This window comes from Lepidothrix coronata, unplaced genomic scaffold (genome assembly GCF_001604755.1).
Source record: "Lepidothrix coronata isolate B3197 unplaced genomic scaffold, Lepidothrix_coronata-1.0 Scaffold1, whole genome shotgun sequence".
Lineage (NCBI taxonomy): Eukaryota > Metazoa > Chordata > Aves > Passeriformes > Pipridae > Lepidothrix > Lepidothrix coronata.
The window spans coordinates 13,248,245-13,270,572 of NW_016690181.1; the positions used below are offsets into that span (position 1 = coordinate 13,248,245).

The 22,328-nt window shown below is 41.4% G+C and overlaps 1 protein-coding gene across 7 annotated transcripts in view; it reads right to left on the bottom strand.

Annotated features, from left to right (window-relative positions):
• The window catches only part of OSBPL5 (oxysterol binding protein like 5), a 177,753-nt gene that overhangs the window by 48,728 nt on the left and 106,697 nt on the right, over positions 1 to 22,328 (bottom strand). For 5 of the 7 annotated variants that reach the window (XM_017813136.1, XM_017813128.1, XM_017813159.1 and 2 more), the window contains exons 2-4: positions 13,620 to 13,776; positions 7,683 to 7,756; positions 6,573 to 6,635 (exon numbers count right to left, since the gene is read on the bottom strand). In XM_017813136.1, coding sequence (XP_017668625.1) covers positions 6,573 to 6,635; positions 7,683 to 7,756; positions 13,620 to 13,776 — 294 coding nt within the window. The remainder of the gene's footprint in view (positions 1 to 6,572; positions 6,636 to 7,682; positions 7,757 to 13,619; positions 13,777 to 22,328) is intronic. The other 2 variants (XM_017813172.1, XM_017813166.1) reach the window with 1 other exon arrangement.

Below are 22,328 nucleotides of genomic sequence, written 5' to 3' on the forward strand. Positions count from 1 at the left end.
CTTCCAAAAACCACTGCAAACCTGAGCCCTAATCCACTGCTCATGGGGAACCAGCACTGACACAGACAGAGGCGCTTTCACTGCTCTACCAGCCCCACCTGCCTCCTCCTTGAAGTCACTCTGGGTCACGCTAAAAATAGAGTTAAACAACCACAAGACTTCAAACCCGGGGTGTTCACAGAGACAGACATTGATTCCGACTCTTCGGGAGATCTGACTCGTAGGTCCATGACGAAGGACAACACCGTGTGCCCAGCGCCAGCCAATACTGCTATGCCTGTCATAAAACCACAGCACACAACAGCTGATGAAGGGATAATCTCCCCTTACACCAACACAGCCTTTAGGAGCTCAATAAATACAGTGAAACTTGTCTGAAACCACAAAAAACTGGTCCTTCTCTTGGTTAAAGAAGCTGGATGAGCAGCCCAGGGGGCTGCTGTAGTGGGCTCCTGAACTGCTGTGCTGCTTCCTTCAGGCATTTCCTCCCCCATGTTTGGGCTACACCTGGACATGCTGAATCTGCACACCTTGCCTGTAAAGGGAAACACGGTCACAGGGATGGTGCACATTAAGACAGGCTTAAGAATACATGAGAAAGAAGCAGCAGCATAGGTCCTTCACTGCCGGCATAGGAATTTCTAGGCACAGGAAAACAAATATCTGTGCTGCTCTGTCCCAAAAACTGTGATGTACCTACCAGCTGGGTGATGAATACCACAACTCCTCGAGATGGTTGCAAAATGCTTTATGAAGAGAGAGAAAATATGACTATAACCAAGTTTTAACTAGGAGCTGTGGACAAGCTTCCAGATGTGCCTGACCTGGAACTTTTGACACTGTTCCCCAGTTACTTTTTAACTGATTGATTCTCTCTCCTGATTTTGCCTCTTGTTATGCTTATGAGGATGCATCACCACATATTCTAAACAGCAGCTTGCTGGCAGGTGATCTCCAGGTCTACAGAGTGAAAAGCATTGCATTTCTGGGTTTAAAGTTCCTCTTTTTCCCAGGAAAGGTGGGATCTAAGCCCCCAGGACAACATAACATAGGCCTCCATGCTGCTGACAGTAATGATAGTTCCTTTAGGTTTAACCTGATAAGTGACTTGAAGAAATATGATTTCATGTTTTTGCATTAATCTGTCTTAATAATTTTGATTGTACTTTGTGGTACATATAAGATTCAATTAATTTGGGCCATCAGCTCTAAAGATTCCCTAGACACAGCAAGGTATAAGGCACATCAAGAGCATTTAATGATGTCTTTCTACTACCCTGCCATTCTCAGCCAGGCAGAAAACTAAGAGAAGCCATTTGTCATCACAGCAAGTCTTTCAAGGGTGCTGGGATAACACTTGTGCAGGATATCAGAATCTGGCCCTCTCTCTGTGCAGCAACATGAACAATATTCACCAGATATGAGACTTCTTAAAATGGGAAGGTTAGAAATTGGTGTCCTTTTTAAAGGAAGCCACTGGAGTATTCTAATAAGAAAGCAATAGGTATGTTTCCATATACAGGTTCTCATAAGGAGGAAAGACTGTTAATGTGCCAAAAACTTTAACCAGAGCTTAGGGCAGCACTTGCAGGGGTAGGAAACTGTTGTCCCTTTTCAGTTCTCTAACCAAATCTGTCCTTTCCAGGACTGAGTGATGACCTTGCCAGCTAACAATGGCTTGTACTGTACTCAAAAACATACTTTTTATCCCAGTTATGTTTCCGTTTCTTTCCATCTCATTCACGGAGCTCTGCAGATTCACTGCTGACTGTTAGCAGTCATCACAATAGCCTCACACTTCTGCCAGACTTTGTAAGAGAGCATACAGAGTCCTAACAATAGGGCTGTTCTAATCCAGTGTCTTTTGGGTGACTTCATTTCTAAGAGGAATCAAATAATTTCACAGAAAAACAGTCTGTGATCAACTCCGGCATGGCGGATGCCAGCCCATCAGCATGCCATCCGTGCCTTGGATAACAGCAAGAGGAATATCCTGTTATTTAGTGCAAGCAATCCTTGCTGCACAATAGACAGAATTATTCCAAATCAGAAACATTTACATAAAGTCATTCTCAAGCTGTGCTCTGCATATTAACAGCAGTGACAGCTTAGAAGTTGCCCTTTTGTACTCTTTGCATCCAAGTGAGAGAAAGACAAGACCAGATGGGAATTTGAAGGCAGAGCAAAAGTAGCTGAGGTCGTAAGTTATGCTTCACTAAAGCAATAGGAGACATGCCCTTGGTCACATGTAATTTCTCCAGTATCTTTTCCACATATAATCACTAAAAAACTTGATCACACAAAAAATAAATAAAAAAATCAAACAGAAGTTCCTGACATAGTATAAATACTATGGAAAAGCTGCATTTATTAGCTTCATTAGAAGTGAGAAACTCCTTGTTACTGATGTGAATATTCACATATATCTCAACCAAATCTAAGCAATTTTGGTTTCAATTTATTATAGGCAGTTCTTTTAAAAAACTTTTTACTGTTGTTGTGAATTAACAGCTCATCCAAAGCACAGTAGAATCAGTGAAACAATTCTTACTGGCAAACAAGCTTTGCATTAGGAAAGATTACCCTTCGATTGCTATACCGTTTTATAGCAAGCTGAATAATCTTCACCTAAAACTTTCCAGTCTGAAATAAAAAAAAAAACAAAAACAAAAACACAAAAATCCTTCTTATTTCAACAATGTTACAAAGATACCGCAACTGTGTTTACAACTCTGAAATAGTACAATGATTAGCACAAACTGAGAAGCCTGAACAAATAAACAGTTGACATGACAGCAACATCTGGGGAAAGTCACTGGTGAAATTCAGCTATCCAAGCAACTCCAAATATCAAGTTATACTACTGCTTAGTTAAATGCTTTGCTCCACTGCTTTGAATTACAGTAAATAAAGAACAAGTCACAGACCTCATAGGATTTCTATTTGATCATTTAGATGTGCCCTGCTTGGGAAGATCATTCTGCAAGTTCAGAATATTTAAAGAACATCTGAGCCGAGATAGGAAGTTGCACACTGAGAAAAATGCTGTTTGATATATTACAGATACGGTGCCACACAGAAAGCTGAAGCAAAGTTTTGCTTTCCCCTTCAGCTTTAGGCACATCTTTTGTTCCTAGGCTGAGCTTAAACAAAGAAAGTAAGCAATGAAAAACAAGTGGACCTGCGGTTTAATGTAAGTTTTGCTAAATTGTTTAGTAAATCATTTCAATTTCAGCACCTCCATTTACTCTCATCTTCTCCATCAAAAACACCAGAATAAGGAATCATGATCACATAACCCAAGGACATGATAGGACTGCTTGTGGCCTACCCAAAACTATCAACTTTGAGACTTCTTTTCTGCAAACAGCTACTGCTGTCTAAATTCACCTCTGTGAGGCATCTGGGAGTGTCAGAGCTTGTGTGCACCAACACAAGTTAGAAAACATGGAGCATCTCTACTTCTCAGTGCAAAACCCCATCCCTTCTTGTAGGATATTCCAGGCTACATCTCTGCTCATTTTAAATCAGCTGCAAAGTCCCCTGTGGACAACAGTGACTACCCTAAAGTACTGCACATAGTGGAATTGAAGAAGCAAGGTATATCAAGCCAGGAACTTGAGTGTAAGTCTTGATAGAGACAACTAGCTGCAAAATAATTCCATCTGTAACATTGAGAGCATGAAGTATGGTAATGAAAAGCCAGCAAGGGTCCAGTTGAGCATAACACTACCTGGAAGCACTAGATTCTCCCACAAAGCCATGCTCAACACACACAGGGGATGTTTCACTCCTGAATATCTAAAAGGTGATCCCTGCAAAACTGTATCTGTCTGACAACTGATTCCTTGGTTTGCTGGTTAAGGGAGAACAGAGGGAACGGTACCCTTGTAGGTTGCCATGTTTGTAAATGATCTTTTATGGTAGTCCCAAATGTAACCATGTCTTGAGTTACCTCAGAGGTTAGGTGCATGATTCATAGATCTAGAAGAGTAAATTCGAGACAGCATGGGAACCACAGCTTAAATCTCAAATGATCGGTATGAGCTGTTTCAAACTACTTTTGGCTGAAATAAATTTCTAACAGTCAGTGAGATCCATATTTCAGATTACAAATCACACAATAAAGGCCTGAACAATTCAGGCATGTAGAAAAACTCATTCACAATGCATTACCCTCACATACATCATGTAACTGTGCACGCAACAGCCACACTCCTACAGCTTTATAGACTTCACTGTGGCATTAGCAAGGGACTGGAAAAGTGAAGTACCACTGAGATCCAGCTTCAAGATTATTCTCACTATCCCTTAAAATACACCTCAATTCTTTGTGGGCCCTGCATCATACCAAGAGACTCCAGCTGCCCTCCATCCAGTAGAATTAATAGGTAAGCACAGGAAAGGAAGAAAAAGAACATGTAGCACTGCATACTGTAATAAAAGGTGCCTTATAGGACTCTGACAGTGCTGAATGAGTCACAAAATGAGAGAAAGGCATCTCCTGTCATTATCAGGTGTGTGCTAACTGTACTACCTGTCTGCTTGATGAGCTTGAGGCTTGGTTATACTTTTACACCCAACTATGAGTACTGGTCCCAGAAAACAATGCTAAAGGGCTCTAAAAAAGAGAGAAACTATTATGAGAAACAATCTGAAATAAATAAGATAATAATTTTTTCCCCTTGGTAAAGGACATAAAAGAAACTCGACTTAAAAAACTAAGTAGGAGAAAATATGCTGCAGGAAAGTTAGCAATGTAATATGTAGCTGAACTGTGCCTTAAATTTGTTTTAATAAAATATGGGGTGAGAAGCCACAACTGAAATCAGAAATATATATTAGTGCTAAGAACTACACAAATGCAAACAAGCATTTGAAAGCAAATGTTCCAGTATCAAATATTTGACTGTCTGTACAGATATGACAACTGGGACGTGTTCACACTTCAGACATAAGAGAGCAGTCCACCTGTGAGCACAGGGCTCTGTGGTTGCAGTCACATGGCTGCACAGGTCACAAGTTCACAGACATTTATAGGGTTTTTATAATACATTCTCTCTGCTAACCTTGGAAACCTGCAGCCTGTTCCAACATGCAATGTGGATATGGCCTGAGTGAACAAAATGCAAAGCTGTTTCCACCTTACTGATGAAGATGTGAAACAAAAACCCAATTAATCTGCCCTAGTAAGTGCAGGGAATCGAAGGCAGAGTTGGGAATTTGAGGTTACCTAAGCCCCAGTGCAGGGATTGAATCACTCGACTGGCTTTCCTTTCCTTCTCATTACTGAGTGAAGTGTCAATGTGGTGTGGTACATCAAAATAGTGCTGCTGAAAGAACATTGATTTCCAACAAGGTTTGTTATATCCACTCTACCAAAAGAAGGGCAAGTATTCGTAGCACGGATCTGTTACCTACAACATTTACTTCTGTAACCATTAATTAAACCTGCACATCCTACAGTTTGGTTTCTAAGAATTATTCCCCCCCTGCTATCAGGAATCTAAACATGACCCAATTACCACACACTCTTCCCTTTGATTCAAGTAGGTGGAATCACTATTTATTTTTAAACTGAGTGTGATCGATCCCTGCTTGCAGTTCTGCACACCTGACAGTAAAGTTTCATTTTAGAGCATTATAGCTGAGTGGATGTGAAAAATTACATATTAAGCAAACTGACTACCAGTTTGCCTAAATTTTTAAGGTACAAGTCACTTCCCAATAAGGACTCCCTACTGTCATTGATGTTGCAAAGCTTGACAGAAGACAAGTTACATGGCTGGAGAAGAGCAAAGTAGTGTACATAACAGCAAGGTGAAGCAGAGTGAAGTGAGAATGAAAAATGCTACAGCACAGGTTCAGTGAGGCAGAAGGTCTACAAATCAGACATGATGTGTCTAAGCAGAACATTTGGGCAGGAAAGAAACACCCAGCCCTGGCCCATTCAGAAGCCAAAGCATGCAAACGAGTAAGCAAGTTGAAGTTCGGTGTTTTGGTATCCTCATATCTGTTTTTAGTCCACTGATGTTTCAGAGCAATTCTGACTATTGTAAAACCAAAGGCTTAGGTCAGTGAAAGCAAAGTTCATGTCCAGAACCCCACTTATTTTGAATCACAAATCTGATGCAGTTGTTTACTGTTGTGCATTTTCTCTTAACTCTTCTTAACAATTACTCTTGACACCACCAAAGAGAGACCCACCAGCAGCTCCCCAGTGCACACAAAGCATGGCAGAAATCTAGGTGGGTACCCAAATTTTCCATGGGTGCTTCTCCTTTCAAAAACACACCTGTGGAGACTAATTAGCAAGGCAGGCCCAGAGGCTGGGAAAACACAGCTAAGCCATGCTCTCAACCCAGAAAACTCTCATAAATATATTCCTACTCTTGGATTCATCCTGCATCTCAGAAATCAAACTCCCTTTTGGACAGCATTTCACTGCTCTGAGTTGTCCTGTCCAGAAAAAGTCCTTCTTCTTTACATTCCTAAGTCATTACAAAATTCAACGACGCTCCTTGTAAGGCGTGCAAAACATCTAGCTTTAAAGCAGCCCTGGATGCAGTTACCTGGTCCTTGGGCTTCTCCACTGCCAGGATAAGTGGGAGGCTGATCTTCCTAGAGGAACCTGCCTGAAAAAGCAAAGCCAAGGTTGGTTTGCAGCTTGCCAGGTTCCCGCAATAGCAGAGGACATGTACATGAGTCCTTGTTCCATACTCTCAGAGCTCCTCTCATCACCATCTCCCTGTGCTGACCTCTGCCAGGGCATCCCAGGAGAACAACCTGCAAGCTCCAGGCGAGTGTAGACAAATGTACTGGAAGATGCAGAAACTATTTTCATGTCTAATAAGAAATCACTTGTCTGCAGCTGTTTCTTTCGTGCTATATTTTCATTTCAGCTGGTGTCACTTGCATTTTACAGCTTCGCAGCTCAATAAATGTAGTTAAAAATTTATTAACTGGTCTTGCTTCTGTTTTCAGTTACCCTCCAGAAACATGTTAGGGATCTGTGGCCAAAAAAGCCTGTACATGAATCTCGAAGCCAGATCTAATTTATAAAGTTGATTCCATCTCCACAGGAAATCAAACCCAAGCACTCCATAACTCTTGATGTAGAGGCAGGTTTTGAACACCAAGACTCAGAGGCTTTAGATCCAGTTTTACCTCTCTGTAACAGGCTGGATGGAAAAGTTGTGTTCAGGAAATATTGGTTAGTTTGTGTTCCTCTCCTGTTACACTACTTCCCAAAGCTCTCTCCCAGGATCTCGTTTCACTGTTTCAGATGCTATGCACTACACTAAATACTACAGTTTTCTCTTCCAAAACAATTAAGGTTCATGATGACTTGCTGATCAGGAACAGCAGGAGACACCTCTGCTGACAAAATCAACCTTTCAACCGTAATTATTCATATCTAATTACACTGCCAAATGAGGCCCAATTAAACAGGGTTCTTCTGCGGTAGGTGCAATCAAGTCAGAGGAAAGTGTAGACTTCTTTGTCATCCCAACCATGCAAAAACACTCATTTTCTTTCTCTCAAAACATGCACACATAGTTCCTGCAGGAACAGAGGGAGAGGCTTTCTCAATGACTTAAAAACAAGAGAGTAAGAATGATTAATAACAGCCTGAGAAGAAATGAAAGCAAGACAGGGAATGGATCCCTATCCCAGAGTACCTTGCTAATCGAGTTTGGAGTCTGTGGTGTCTCATCCTTCAGTGCTGATGGGCTATTTCCTTCCACCTCTTTTCCTGCAACAAAAAAATGTAATTCAAAACCAGAGAAATTTTGTGCAAAACCGTGGCTCGTCATGGCTTTAGAAAGGACTGCTGCTAACATCACACAAGGGAAGTTGTCATGAGAAAGAGCAACCACACCACAATCACAGAGGGGGATCTTGCAGAGCTTGAAATAGCCTGGATCCACATGCTTGGGCCATGCAACAAGATACTCAAAAGTTAGGTCTCGAAGTACAGTGGTAAACCAACACGATGGTTGAAAATTCCAGCATATGAAGGCTGGAAAAAACCCCAGAAATAAGATTGCTTATGCATCCTTAATCAGCTCCCTTCTGTGTCTCCATTATGATGCAGTCTTTAATTACATTACCGCAGTCTGTTCTTTTCTTACATACCCCATGCCTCATTCAGAGCAAATAATAAATGCAACTCAGTTCATAAGCAGCTATTCAATCCTCCTTGGTCAGTATCTGGCAACTACATACAGATGCACTTGATAGCATGTTTTGTTGGACAAATAATAACCATTATCACAAAATGTTACAGAAGACAGAACAGCATCTAGGCATAATTAGTAAAACAAAATTAAACACAACTTGCAGAAGATCGATGTCTTCTGATCAAGTTATTTGTTAAAATAAGAAAGATTTACAATTTATAAGTAGTATTATGAACTCTGTGGCATTTTCCAAGCATTGTAGAGATATATTCCCACTACTCAAATATCCTAAGCTTGCATACATTATATACTGGCATGAGTATTGTGTAGTGCTAGTCCAAGCAATAAAATGCTATGATAAATACTGGGTTTTTTGCCAACTGTAATCATGTCCTTACAGTAAAAGAAAGCACAGAGCTTTTATTAAGGAAAAAAGCAAAAAATAGTCTCTGATTGATGAGACTAGATTTTTAAGTACCAAGATAGTCATTGTTAATCAATTGCAATGTAATTTTCTTCTCAAAATCGTTGGTAATCAGGGCTTCAGAATATGAGATGCAGTAAAGAACCACTGAGACAGTGAAATATAATACATTTATAGCACACTGCAGACATGGGAACTGTTGAAAATGTTTCTAACATTGTGTGGGCCAGCCTTGGAAACAAACACCACATAATGCAAAACCAGAAAGGGAAAATCCTCATTCTCTCGAAGACCACAGAAGTTGTCACAGATGTGTCAGAAGCCATAATTTCTCCTGTAATTATCAGAGCAGCCTTTTAAGAAGCCAAACACTATTAGAAAAGCCAGTCACAAGAAGCTCACTGAAAAATAAATATCTTCATGGCCATGCCCTGCACTTCCATCACAGCACACATGAGAGAACAAGCATGTCCTGTTATAACCAGAACTGCAACTGTGCTACAGGGTTCTGCCACTAAAGAGACAGGACAAAACCGTAACCTTCTTCCAGGCACTAACAGGTAGTTGGGGGTATCAACTCTTAAATGTGAGAAAAGACTTTGTGGGACAACTGTCCAACTTTCCACATAGTGACAAGGGCTGGGATGGGGGTTCAGACGTGTTTCTCACCCCGTGGCCCACTGCTGCACTGTGCCACGTGCACACGGCCGTGCTGACACAGGAAGCCTGGGAGAAGAGCAATGGCACACAGAAAGGTGGTGCAACAACAGGGCACCCATATCCCAACCTAGTTTCTTTGCTGTCACTCCTCCCCTGGAAACACCAAGCCCTAAATAATACACTCAGAAACTTAATGTTTGTGGGCAGGAGAAAATCCCCAAAATATCCTCAGTGGCCAGAGATTTGACAGTCCCTTTGTGCTACCATGACAAGTGGGATGGCCATAAGCACTGCTGTGTATGGATTAGAACCTGCATTTCCGTATTTTTTTCTTTCTCTGATGGTGTTTGCCTCTTTATAGGCCCCCACTCTCCTTGACAGAGGAGGTTGGAAAAAACACACAAAGCCATGTAGCTGCTGCAGTTGTTTCCCATGAAGAGTTTTTTCTGCACATGTATGGGAAAGTAACATATGATCTAAAAGTTCAAGTAAAGTTAATGGGAATCAGCTGCTGCCTGCTCCGAGGGAATGGTGTCTATTAGCATAACAGAATTCACATCCATTCTTTATTATGTCTCATTTCTTAAAGAAAGCTTAACTCCAAGCTTTTATCCATACAAAAAGCCTGAACGTGAGACATTTCTGCCTTCTCTCAGTAATGCAGGTAAAAGGATTTGCACCTGAACAATGAGATTTTCACTGTTCCTGAGGTTATGGATCATCCTGCTCACAGAGCATTATGGAAAAAAAATGGGACATGCAACTGTTCATTCTTACCATATCATTTATAAGGCTTCATAAGGTATGTTTATGAAGCAACATATATTAGTTTCTTACACCAAACTCATTAATTCTATTGGGAATTGTGAGGGAAAGGCTGTTTTTCAGAGGAGAGCTATCTTTGCTGCCAGTCCCAAGCAAATTTGCTGCAGCCATGCAGGAGGAGAGAGCCAGTCATTGTTTGGAAAGCAAATTTCATTGAAATGATGTGGAAGTTTGTCAAAAACCCCCACACATAGTTAAGTGCACAGAAAGTCCAAAAGCGAGAGACCCACCCAGAGCACAACAGATACAGCTGTCTCAAGAAAATAAATAGGAAACCACTTAAAAACATACAAGAAGCTAAATATTAACTGGTTATAGAAGCTGAAGTTCTTATCTCCCTGATTAAGAAAACATAATGCCCACCACAGAAACAGAGCTGAATCTCTCTCAACTTAAAGTGCTGGCTGCTACCAGGGCAGCAAAGAAGGTTCCTCCACAAAGTAGCCCAAAAATTTTGCACCAATAACAAAAAGGTTTTGGGAAAGGAATCAGTGGTGCTTACGGAAACAGCCTTCACCACATTGTGAAGAAAACTGCCAACATTCCAGTCTTGTGGCTAGAGAGTAGAATTACTGATACCTTCTTTTTATCCATTACTCTCATGAACAGGAAAAATAAATATTTAGTTCCTGTCCAGGAAAGTAACCATTCCTTTTCTTTGGCTTTCTGCTGGGCATCAATCCTACAAGTGCATTTGCCTTTACCCTTTATAAACAGTGATACAGTAAGCATGACTGATCAACAAGAGGAAATACAAGCTCTGATATGTGAAATTATTGCAAATAAAACCTGTTTCTGCTGTAAATATCAGCCACATGGCCCAATGGCAACACCTTGACTGAAATGTAGTTCTGTGTATATTTCACAGTAAAATTCCCATATTCTTAAATGTACATCTCTTAGGATGCAGATAAGCTGGGATAATTTTTTATTTAAAGACTGTGTGATCTTGCAGCCTAGTCAAAAAGAGAGATTCTCTAAAAATTCTTTTAGCTACTCACCCAATAAAGTTCCTATTTTCTGAAATAGAAAATAGAGAAAGGTTCTCTCTCCTCCTGGCTAAGTGAAAGACAAACATGAACAAGGAACAAGAATTCATGTCTCTCTAATTTGTGAACTTCCTATAAAAAGAAAATATCTTACTCCATTTTTTTTTCAGTTACAAGAACCATTAGCACTTTCATATGCAAGCAAGAGGCAAAAAGTCCAAAGTGTTATTTCAGACAGTGCCCTCTGCATTTCCCATATATTTCCTTCAAGAGAAAAAATCCTCTTGCCAAACTGAATCTCCATAGTGTAGCTTGCTTGAGGTGTAAAGTCTGTCACTCCCTACTCACTGAAGTATTTACTTGCACACCTTTATTGTCGGAGGGTGAATTCTAGATGATGGTGCTGTGAGACCTGCAGTTCCAGCCACTAAATTCCTGGCAGGAATTGCTGCCCACTGCACCCACTCAACACAGTCAGCCCAGCACTCACATAAAGAAAATCTGCTGGAGTCAGGCAACAAAACACAGACCACTGAAAAAGCCTCAAGAACACAGAAAAACAGAGAAATATTGGATGCAGCTTATGGACATAGACCTTGGGCTTGCTGCTATGTATGGTGATAGCAGCATCCTTCAGAGGGATGGGAGAAGGTGGAGGGAAGCACATAGGCTCAGAGGAAAACAAGGCAGAAGCAGCAGCAAAGGAGTGAAAGGAGAGCCCACCAGAGTAAATGGCAACTGAACGTGAAGAGTGACAGCTACTTCTTACAGGAAATATGAGGACAACAAAGAGACTGCAGCTCCATGGGGACAGGGAAAGAAATGAAAGGAGTAGAAGAAGTGTAAGGATAGACAAAACCCCAGGCTCCCTGCAAGAAATTCCCTTGCTGAAGCAGTATAACTTCTGTTTCTTTAAAAGGGATATTCTCTCCTTTACAAATCCTTTGCCCTGTGCTCTTCCTTTGCAGTTCTGAGGGCTACTGCCCTCACTGACAACATGCTGGAGGTTACCTGGGAGAACTGTGCAGCAGAACAGAAGCTCCTGCATGGCTCAAGGCACATGCAAAGCCCAGCAAAGGCTGTTTGGTCTGGCTGCCAGCAGGGATCCAGGAGAAACAAGGTGATGGGGAAGCTGAGGAAGAAACAAACTCTTCCAGTCACCTCCTCCAGACTAAAACCCTCAACTTGCCCTGGTTTCTAAAAGATTACACCACAGAAATACCACTGTGAGGAAGTCAGTAACTTTTTTAGCATTGAAAATTCTGGTAAGAACTGAAGAATGGGCAAACTGTAAGCTATGGCTCTCCATCTCCTCGAAGCAAGGGGAAGCGACTACAGCCTGGAAAATCAGTCCTTCAGCTCCCAAGGACAGCAGAAGCGAGCTGTTTACTTGCCACACATTTGTACAGACTGTGCTTATGGGCAGCTAGTGCTTCAAAAGTCCCTCCAGGTTTGAAATGTATGAGATTTTAGGTGTCCCATTTCAAATTGTTTTCAATTTGATTAACCAAAAGGTTGCTGAAGCTTCCAGGGGTCTCAGTGACAGCCAGGATTAGTCAGCACTGCTGAAAATAGGCTTCCCACTGCCTTGAAGCAGACACTCACAAACAAAAATACCTGCAAAATCAGAGGCCCTTGAAACATTTGCACTTAAAGACAATTAGCTCAGGAAATCCAGATCTTGTTTTGCTCTACATCTGAAAAGCCCAGAGACTCTGTTGGGTGTTAGATTTATATGAACACTGAAACCTTTTGACAGATGCTATGTTCTCTCTCTAGATATCAGTGTTTTGAGACCTCACGAAGGTGCTGTGAGGTTTGACTATTTAGCACTGACATGGCAGCTGCAGATGACAGCTCTACAAACTTGTGACTGCCCCCTGAAGCACTTGTTTACAGACTGGAACAGAAGCATTGTCTGCAGACTGCAATCAAGGAAAGACTTGAATGTTTATTGTGAGCAAAAAACACTGAAACAATAAAATGAGCTCTTTTTCCTTCAAGAGGGGTGTTAGGAAATTCAAAGCAAAAAAAGATGTAAAGAGAATGCTAAGCCAGTCTGCCATTCATTGCAACCTGTCAAGATTCCTGGTACTTGTAGTGCTTGTAGATATTTACAGAACATTAACCACAGAAACTCTGCTGTTGTAATATTTATCCTAGGCTCTAAATCTGAACAGGGAAATCTGCCATTAAATGTCTGCAAACAGAGCCAGTAAATCTTAAATGAGTCCAATGCTTAGGGTGAAACACATCAAATGCCTCAAAGTGGAAGCACCTGAAAACATTAGCCATTTTTTAAACATGAGGCCATGCAGTGTCTGAACAGTTACAAACCCCACGTCTGATGCCCTCCATTCCCACTTAATGCCACAGCAAGGATAAACAACAGCATCATGAAAGCAGCACTATCTGGGATCCAGTAACGTCTGTGTTGCAGTAGCTTCTCTCACATTCTCGGCAGCACGATGTATTATCTCCTTGCAGTCAAGTACCTGAGACACAACTACTTTCTGCACTGACACACCAGAAACCAACCTGGGCTGAGTGGGTAGATGTCATTGTCGGCCCCGAAGAACAGATTGCGCGTCAGCTTGCGAGGATCGACCTTCTGAGGAGTGGATGATGCCGGACAGAGGGAGAACCTGCGACGAAGAAAGTTCTCCTCCTTCATGGCATGAGCTGTGGGGGTTTTCTGAAAAAGAAAGATAGAAATGACAGTTCATTTTATGACACGGGAAATCGAAGTTTCACACCTAGATGACTCTGCTGCTTCAAAGCCAACTAATTCTATGTAGTGCACCAGATCTTTTTGCAGAGTCCCAGAAGGCTATGCAGGGAAAAAAAAGAAAGTGATATTAGTTTGAAGCTACAATTACTGATTTGCTGACTCTCGGTATCTGCAAACTGTAGGGAGCAGGACACTGCTCCTCGGTGAATCCAGGCAGTATAACATCCTCCTGCCTACAGAGATCTATTAGGATAATAGCTACTTACTGGGTCCATCCAGTGCACAGTCCATAAAATTCACTTTTTTTTTAAATGGTCTTGGAGTCTGTTTCATAAATGCAACTCCACTGCTGTCAGCAGAGTTACACCATTTCCACAAAAATCAACATTAATCTGAGCTGTGTGGAGGAAGACCAGCTGCCCTGGCTGCAAAGAGCAGCAAGCAGAGATCATGCCAGTGTCACTCCTGCTCTAATTTCCAATTATAGTACATATAAATAATTTCAGTTTCCTTTAAAATGCCATTTAGATCAGTCTCGCAGTGTGATCAATAAGATAACCATTGCTGCTCTGTGAGGGTAAAGACCAGCATTTGTCTCCCCAGAAGCCTCCCTGCATTCCCATACAAGAGCCTGGTGGTACTTTGCTCTTTACCACCACTTGGCTAAAGCATTAGACTATCCTGGCTGGAATTAAAGGTTTCTTTTATATCTATCCAACAAGCAGTTCTTTCTTACCCTTTACAAGCAGATATTATGACTGTCTCCTCCCCAAGTTACAAGCTTTATTCTCTCACCATGTGCAGCCAGAGGAAGGGCTCTGGATAGCAGGAAAAAGTGTTAACCCAGCCTCTGGGTGGGCATCACACACCACAAGGTCTGCTGCTTCTCTGGGGGACAATCGCTGAGGTAAGAAAAACTCTTTAGGATAGTACACATTTCCTGAAAAGTGTCTCCTAGTTTTCCCATCTCTTTTAGGCTACTGGGAAAGCAAAGAACACAAAGCTGCCCAGTCACAGTGCAGTTCCAGAGAGCAGGACATCACATTCTCCAAAAGCCCTATTTGTTATCGTGGCCCCCTCTGTGAAGTGGTTGTAAGACAGTACCCACTCAGCAGCAACATTTCACCGTAACCCCTTCACACAGCTCCTGGTGAAAGGCTTTGCACTTGAGCGCCAAGACATGCACACTGGACAGGGCTGCCATGGACTGAGCCTTCCCCTGGTGCCTTACATGATGACATGTGACGACAGCAGGGTGAAACGAGGTGGCTGCAGCTTTCCACTCACTGCTGCCCTGCCTCCTGTCAATTCAACTGCCCAGAAAACTGCCCTACAAACATATATCCAGGCTCAAAACGTCCTCGGGTTCCCATTGCGGCCAGCAGCATCTCTGAGGCAGCAGGTAACACAGCTAATTTGGCAATGTAAATAAACCTTTATTTGCTCAGAAGCTCTTGACTGCATACAGCTGGGAGGAGAGAAGATGCAAAATTAAAGCTAACATTAAAAAAAGAAAAGAGAGAGGAGGAAAATACAGCTAGTCATGTGTCTGAATGCAAAATATTTAAAAATAATCCAGGTCTAAATAGCTGGGTTTGGAATGCTAACAGTGAGCTATTTTTTGTCCTTGTTCCCAAAAAGGCAGTCTCAACTCTCTACCTCTAGAACTGCTGGTAAGTGGCTCAGAACAAAAGCAGATGAGTGGGATACTTTCTCCAGAAAGACACAACCTGGCAAGGCTGTGCTGATGTGCAGGAAGGCATTCAGAAAGCCAAGGCCCATCCTGTGGAAAGCAGGCTGGGGAACAGGTTACAAACATAAAACATCCATCCATCAGCTCTTACGCCCTGCCAGGGTAACAGAAAAGCTGTGTCCATCATCATTTTGTCTCAGCAATACCACAAGCCATGTCAGTGGAGAACTGCCAGCCAGCACTGATGTCGGTGGCAAAACCCCTCCAGAGCAAGAGCAGGCTGTGTACTGGGTCAGACACATCAGAACACAATTCCTTTCAACTGTCGCTATATTCACTATGCAGAGAGAGCAATACTCTAACATTTCTTTGACTTATTATTTCACACTATTTAACCACAGGATAATCATCAGAATTCCTGTACTGATGCTCTGTCATTCCCACAGTTATTTAAGCCACGGGCTTGATGGCAAGAATTCTGCATGCCTTGTTCAACTGGGAACCACCACTGGACAATAACAAACGAAAAAGATTTTCCCCAGGTCTGTAATTTGCTGTCTCTTCTCTTATATATCTTAATACAAACTTGTGGCAGCAACTCATCTCTTTTTGACCACACAGATCAATTTGGGTAAGTTCCTCTTAACTGGGTGCCTTTTGGCAGAAGACCCTCAGTGACCGAAGCTGCATGAGAAGCAGCAGCAGTGACGTGTCTGTCTGTCAGTCACACACACAAACCACGCCACATACTGTGCCACCAATATCCTGGCCTGCTTTTCCAAGATATCTAACATTGAATTGCTCCACTCCACAGGCACTGATCCTTCCAACATTTGACCCTCATCCAGACAGTCTCTTATGCCATCCATATTAGCAAGACCTTCCCTCCAACTGGAAGCTAAGAGAAGCAGAGCCTTTAATTCCATGTGCTATATGGTATGCTCACAGTTCAACTTACTTTGCCTTTATTTTGGGTAAAAGAGAATAATTGTTGTCTTGCAGTTCATTCCCTGACTCTGCACCATCTTATATTACCATTATATTTTTTCAGAAAAGGCTGAGATGGACAGACTCAGCTTACAAGATTTCACCACATTACACAGTAAAAAATGTAGCACAAAATCACAGAAATGGACTTTCTTTTGTATTTTCATTTTTTTAATACATCAGATCACTTTTTTTCCTTGTTAAGAGAAAATGTAGATCACATTACTAAGATTCTATAATACATGTGAAATATTTGGTTTGGTATACAAAAGACATCTCTGTGTGTATCTGCATCTGTATCTACCCTGATTTATGCTCCCTCCCAATGTCTCTTGTAATATTTGCAAAAGTCAATGAACTCTAACGGGCATTGGAAAACCTGAAAATATTAGTTTCTTAGAATTTGAATCTTAAAAGATCAATGGCTAAAGAAAGGAGGGAAACTGTAGTTGTCTTCTGACAGAAGGGCAATACTATGAACTCAGCTATTACCAAACATCAGTGAATTCAACATAAGCCACAAATCCATAAGAGATTGAGGCCTCATTAACTCAATTACTCTGAGAGCTACTTGTTTTATCTGTCCATAAGGGTCTGATTGCTCAAGCTGGCTTCAAATAACATAAAGCTTGTGAGAGCTGTAGGGGATGATGAACAGTACATGCCAGGGGCAATTTTCCAAAGGGATGTAACAGGAAGGTGGGAGGTGTGTTCAGTGTTAAGACACCTAAATAATCCAGCCTCTGCCCAGAATCACCTGTGTGAGATAGGAGGGTGTGAAGGGTTTCAAGAATATTGCCTTGTACTAAATCTACTTTCATAACATTAAAGTGTAATTATCTAGAAAACATACAAAAATTCAGTGTCAATGAAGTATCTGATAAGAAATAAGCAACTGTAGAAGATAGGCTTCTAGACATGAGTGATTTTGATCTTCAAATCTTTCATGGCTGATTTGAAGATAACATTGTTGTTCTGAAACCCAAATTTACTTCTAAATCAGTATTTTGGAGGTTGCTTCAGGATATTGCAGATGCTTCACAGAAACCAGTTCTGCAGAGGCTCAGGGAATAGAGAGAAAGTAAAAATCAAAATTGGGCCAGAACTCCAGAAGGCCAAAAATTGCCATTCTGTCGCCAAACCACTTATGTAACACAAGGCAAGGAATTTCACCCACTGCTCCTGCATTCCCTCCAAATCCAGCAGATAAGATGGAGAATTGTCCTAGAAAGACAACATGTCTTAAATTGAAGATGCCAACTGATGCAGAATTCATAAGCTCTTTTAGGAAGCTAACTTCGTAATGAAGAGCCTTCACTCTCTCTCTTACGAATTTACCTGGTTGTTAGTCTTGACAGATTAAAGTACCCTGAAGTTTGCAGCTCAGGTCATTTCTGGCCTTCTACTCTGTGGTCTTGATCATAAAAATGAAGGAAAGGTAATACAGAGAGTAAGGACAGAGGCACTAAGCACATTACTTCTCAGGATTGCCTCTTTTGTGGTAACCATAGTAAGCAGTAATGGGCTATTAAATGTGAGCTGTTCACCAGAGCTTAAAAAGGAATAAATAACTCAGCAGCAAAAAATAAACTTCTTACTAACCCTGTCTTTGAGGCCACTTTATCTTTTAAAAACAAAATATACAGCAGATGAGAAGTCTATGCCATGAAACATAGGACAAATGAAAGTGGTGAACTTAACGCGGTGCAACAGCCCAATGAGACTTTCACTCCCAGGCTCCTTCAGGAACAGCCAACGAGGATGAATGGGGCAAGAATAAAAGTTCTTTATCAGCAAACCTCGTGGCTGCCATTAAAGCAAATGAGAACTGTCAGCGCTCTCCTCCTCTGGCACTGGACCCATTTTGGGTGAGGGCAGCAACTAATACACTTACAGATGATCAGTGCTGGTGCAGAGATGCCCTTCACCCAGCTGCTCTGCATTCTGGGCCTTTTGTGCTTGCTGGGAAGATAATGGCAGCTTTCAGCATTGGGCTTGAAGCTTCTGGGGATGGAATTTTCCTGGCTTCTTCTTTAAACTTTCAAAGTTCCTGATATATAATTACCACCCAGATAAACACTGTGAAGATATTATGTTGTCCCTACCCTCTGCAAACTGGGGGGGTAGGTTAGTTTGCTTACTCTCATTTTCAGCACTTTAAAATAGATTGGAAATATGTACTTCTCTATAAATAGTTAATTAGGGGGTTTGTATAGTCAAGAAGGCTGTGCTAGTTAGGAGGGACTCTTAATTTATTCAAATCTTGTTTCAAAAAAACCTTCTCTTTTTCTGGTCACTAAGTATTTCACAGAAATTAAATTAAACCATATTATGTATTCACAGAAGTCATTCACTCCAAAAACTGCATCAATAGAGAAAATTAAATCTAAAGATACTGACATTTCCTGATCCAATTAACCCTGAGGAGGTAAAAATTTCATGAATGAAATCAGAAGGAAAATTGTTAGCAGATACATTTCTAGCGATTACAGTTCTAAGTATTCATAAGGAAAAACAGCAGCTCAAATCCTCAAAGAGGGTAAATTATTAGTTCAGTGATGTGCTGGTGATTTACAACAGCTGAAGAACCACAATCAATTCAGGAAGTATGTGAAATCTGTTTCTGAAAGCTATTCCCAAAAATGCCTATTAATAAGATAGATAATTGGACGACCAACTCCCACTAGCAGTTAAATAAAACCTGATACAATGAAAAGTGGCTGTGCAGGCAATGTTTTTCTCTACCTAATGCATGTTTGCTTGTTGGAGAAATGGCAAAACACATATATTACAGCTGCCACTTAATATTTTGGGCTTTTGTGCTGTTAGTTGGAACCTGAAGCAATGGAGTAGGTGTCAGCTATCCTCCAGAATTATTTAGGGTCAGCGATACTCAGTGGTGCTGGCAAGGGGACCTTTCCTCACCAGTGGTGGTCCCTAATATGTTCCTCCTGGACCATGTCACACTCTGCTGGATCCCAAACCAGCCCCAGCAGCTCCATGGTGCCCTACTCTCCCAATCCCCTACGCATTCCAGACGAATACACTGAAATGCTGGTACTGCAAGAGTGCTCCAACTTTAAGGATTGCCATACCCTCTGCTGCATGCCATACTACTCAGCTTGATGATCAGTCCAGGCTGGAAAATCAAGTAATGTGGGTTGCTGAAGACACCCATCTGCAACAAAGGAACCGGCTTTGTTAAGATCACATGCAACAGGAAGGATTTCTCTCAGCTGCTTTGGCAAGCTCAGGAGTATGGCTAGTTCGTCCCTACAATCTAACTCAAAGCTCACATGTCCTGAAGAGTCCTTAAAGCTGCCCCCCTTTGTGCTGTTTTTGTGGAAGTTGCCTACCACAGCCACCCTCAGCAATCTGCCCTTGCTTTCTCTGAGAACAGAAGAACAACCTCTTCCTATCACCTTCTGCCTCCCTCCCTGACTTTTTCTGCACCGGGCAGTGAAACTTGCGTAGTAATCAGAAGACAAAACTATTTCCTCCCTTAATTCTCTGTAAGATGTCTTGATTAATGTTTCCTTTGTATACACCAGAACATTTCTAGCTTTAGGCATGCCAGGAGCACTTAGATGCATAATCTTCTTATGACTAATCTCTCTCTACAGTGAGCATTATGTACAAAGACCACAAACAGAACAACTACAGGCAAAACCAGGCCCTGAATGCCTACAATAAGAAAAAAAATATCCCAGATTGTTCCTTTTGGGAAACCCTATCTAACTCAGAACAAATAAATTTCAAGGTAGGGTCACAAAGGTCAAAACCTTTATATTTGACGTGCAGGAAAACCCTCTCTTCAGAATCATCTCTGGTTTGGATAAACATCTGTGAGCAAACACCAGCCCATCACTAAAGCCATGTTGTGTTTGGAAGAGGGATCACTGCAACCTTATGGCTTAGAAATGAGTACTGCAATAAGCATTACATACACAATCCTCATGTGGAGTTTTTTGTCTTAAAACGTTGCAATTTACTCTGTAAACATTATGCTAGTGATTTCTTTCAACTAAGAATATTGAGTGGGTCGCTGAAATGAATGCTTAATGATTTTTACATCCACCTCCTCTGCCCTTTAAACTGTAAATTGATTGTTATTCTAAGGCTATTAATTCAACAAAGCATATTAAATTTCCCACTAGCACTGAGGAGCTTCTCCTGACTTAGCATTTCACTAGTCTTTCCCCTTGCTAACTGCATAGATCATACCTCACTTGCTGTAATTACAACATTAATTATTTCTCTGGTAATGGCAGGTGCATGCAGAACTGAAGGTCTAGCCTGTACTACCAGAAGGATGAGGAAGTCCCCAGCACCCAGTGAAAAACAGAAGCAAGCACCTTTCCTGCAAATCTTTTTCCTTGGACCCTTGCTTTATTTTCAGTAAATTATACTTTGCATAATCTCCTTTAAACCCCTATTTCTGAAGGCACCTCTGTTGAAGATAGCTCATGCAAAGGTATTTTATTGTAGGATCTATCTATGCAAGAAGGTAAGGTACTTGCTTTGAATCCTCTTCAGTCCTTTAATCTCATGTTCTAATATATTCAGCTGAAGAGGTAAATCACACCTGTTAGGCATACATCAAACACCTTGTCCATCTTACTGAATTTTTATTCAAAGTTTACCATTATTTGTTACTGATCTCTCTCATCAGCATTCTTTTTAAGCAGGAAAACTATGTCAAAACTCAGATTAGTGAAGACTCCCCACCAGAACATTATGTACATCTAAGCACGTGTGCAATGTGTAAGAAGAAATGTGCCATCCTCAATCACAACTCATCTCCTGGTGCAGTTTTTGTAACAAACTAGCCAAGAAATTCGAGTAATGATCCACTTGGAAACAAACCCAGATCTCTGCCTGTAAATTTCTTTTCATCTAGAAATATTTATATAGGTCTTTAATTTAAAGTTTCATATAGATGACACAAGAATTCACATGGCTGTCACAGGTACTTCTTGGCAGTGGATTCAAGTGGCCTTGGAGATATAGTTACATCAAAATTAAGGTATAAGTCTAACTTGGGCACACAGCACACATACACAAATTACCTTTGAGCTAGGTAGCTGGAGTAGGGCTAGCAGCATGGGCTACAGGGAAGACATGCAAGGCAGGCTAGAAATTGTATCTGAGAAATCAAGTAAGCACCAGATGGCCAGATCATTCCAAAATCCATGCTGGCGCCTGCTACTTGTTCAAGCTTGTTCAAGTGTTCAGGTAAGCAGATATAAGCCTTGCAATACAGATGACCCCTGAATCCCTGCTGCTTGAGCTGAAGTGCGGGCATAGTCCCTGGGCAGCACACAGCAGTTTGGCAGTGCACGTCCAAGCCAAAAGGCAACACCCCCTTTGACTTCCATAGGAGTCAGGTTCAGGCACAGAGACAAAGTATGAGTTTAGGCACTAAAAGACAGTGTTGAAAGCTTTGTGCTAGTTAAGGAAATAAGTACTCAGTTATGAATTTCCATAAAAATAATATTAGGCCCAAAGGTGAAAACATTGGACATATTATTCAAAAAATCTCCATCTGAAAGGCAGATTTGAAGTGCCCTGCTTCCTTTCTATTGCAGTTATGAATACCAATAGCTCATCTACCAGTGACAGTGTTCATTTGAGGCCCCCTCTGAACACTGTGTCTCCAAGCCAGGGCATTTCAGGGAGCAAGTATCTGAGTCCCATGAACAGTATTAATGAATTACATAATGGTAAACCACATCCACCTTTGGCACATTGAGCTTTCCAGTAATTATCCATAACTCACACAGTATTTGTTGCTTGGGAACAGCTATCCCACATCCCCCCATGCCCTGAAGTTTTT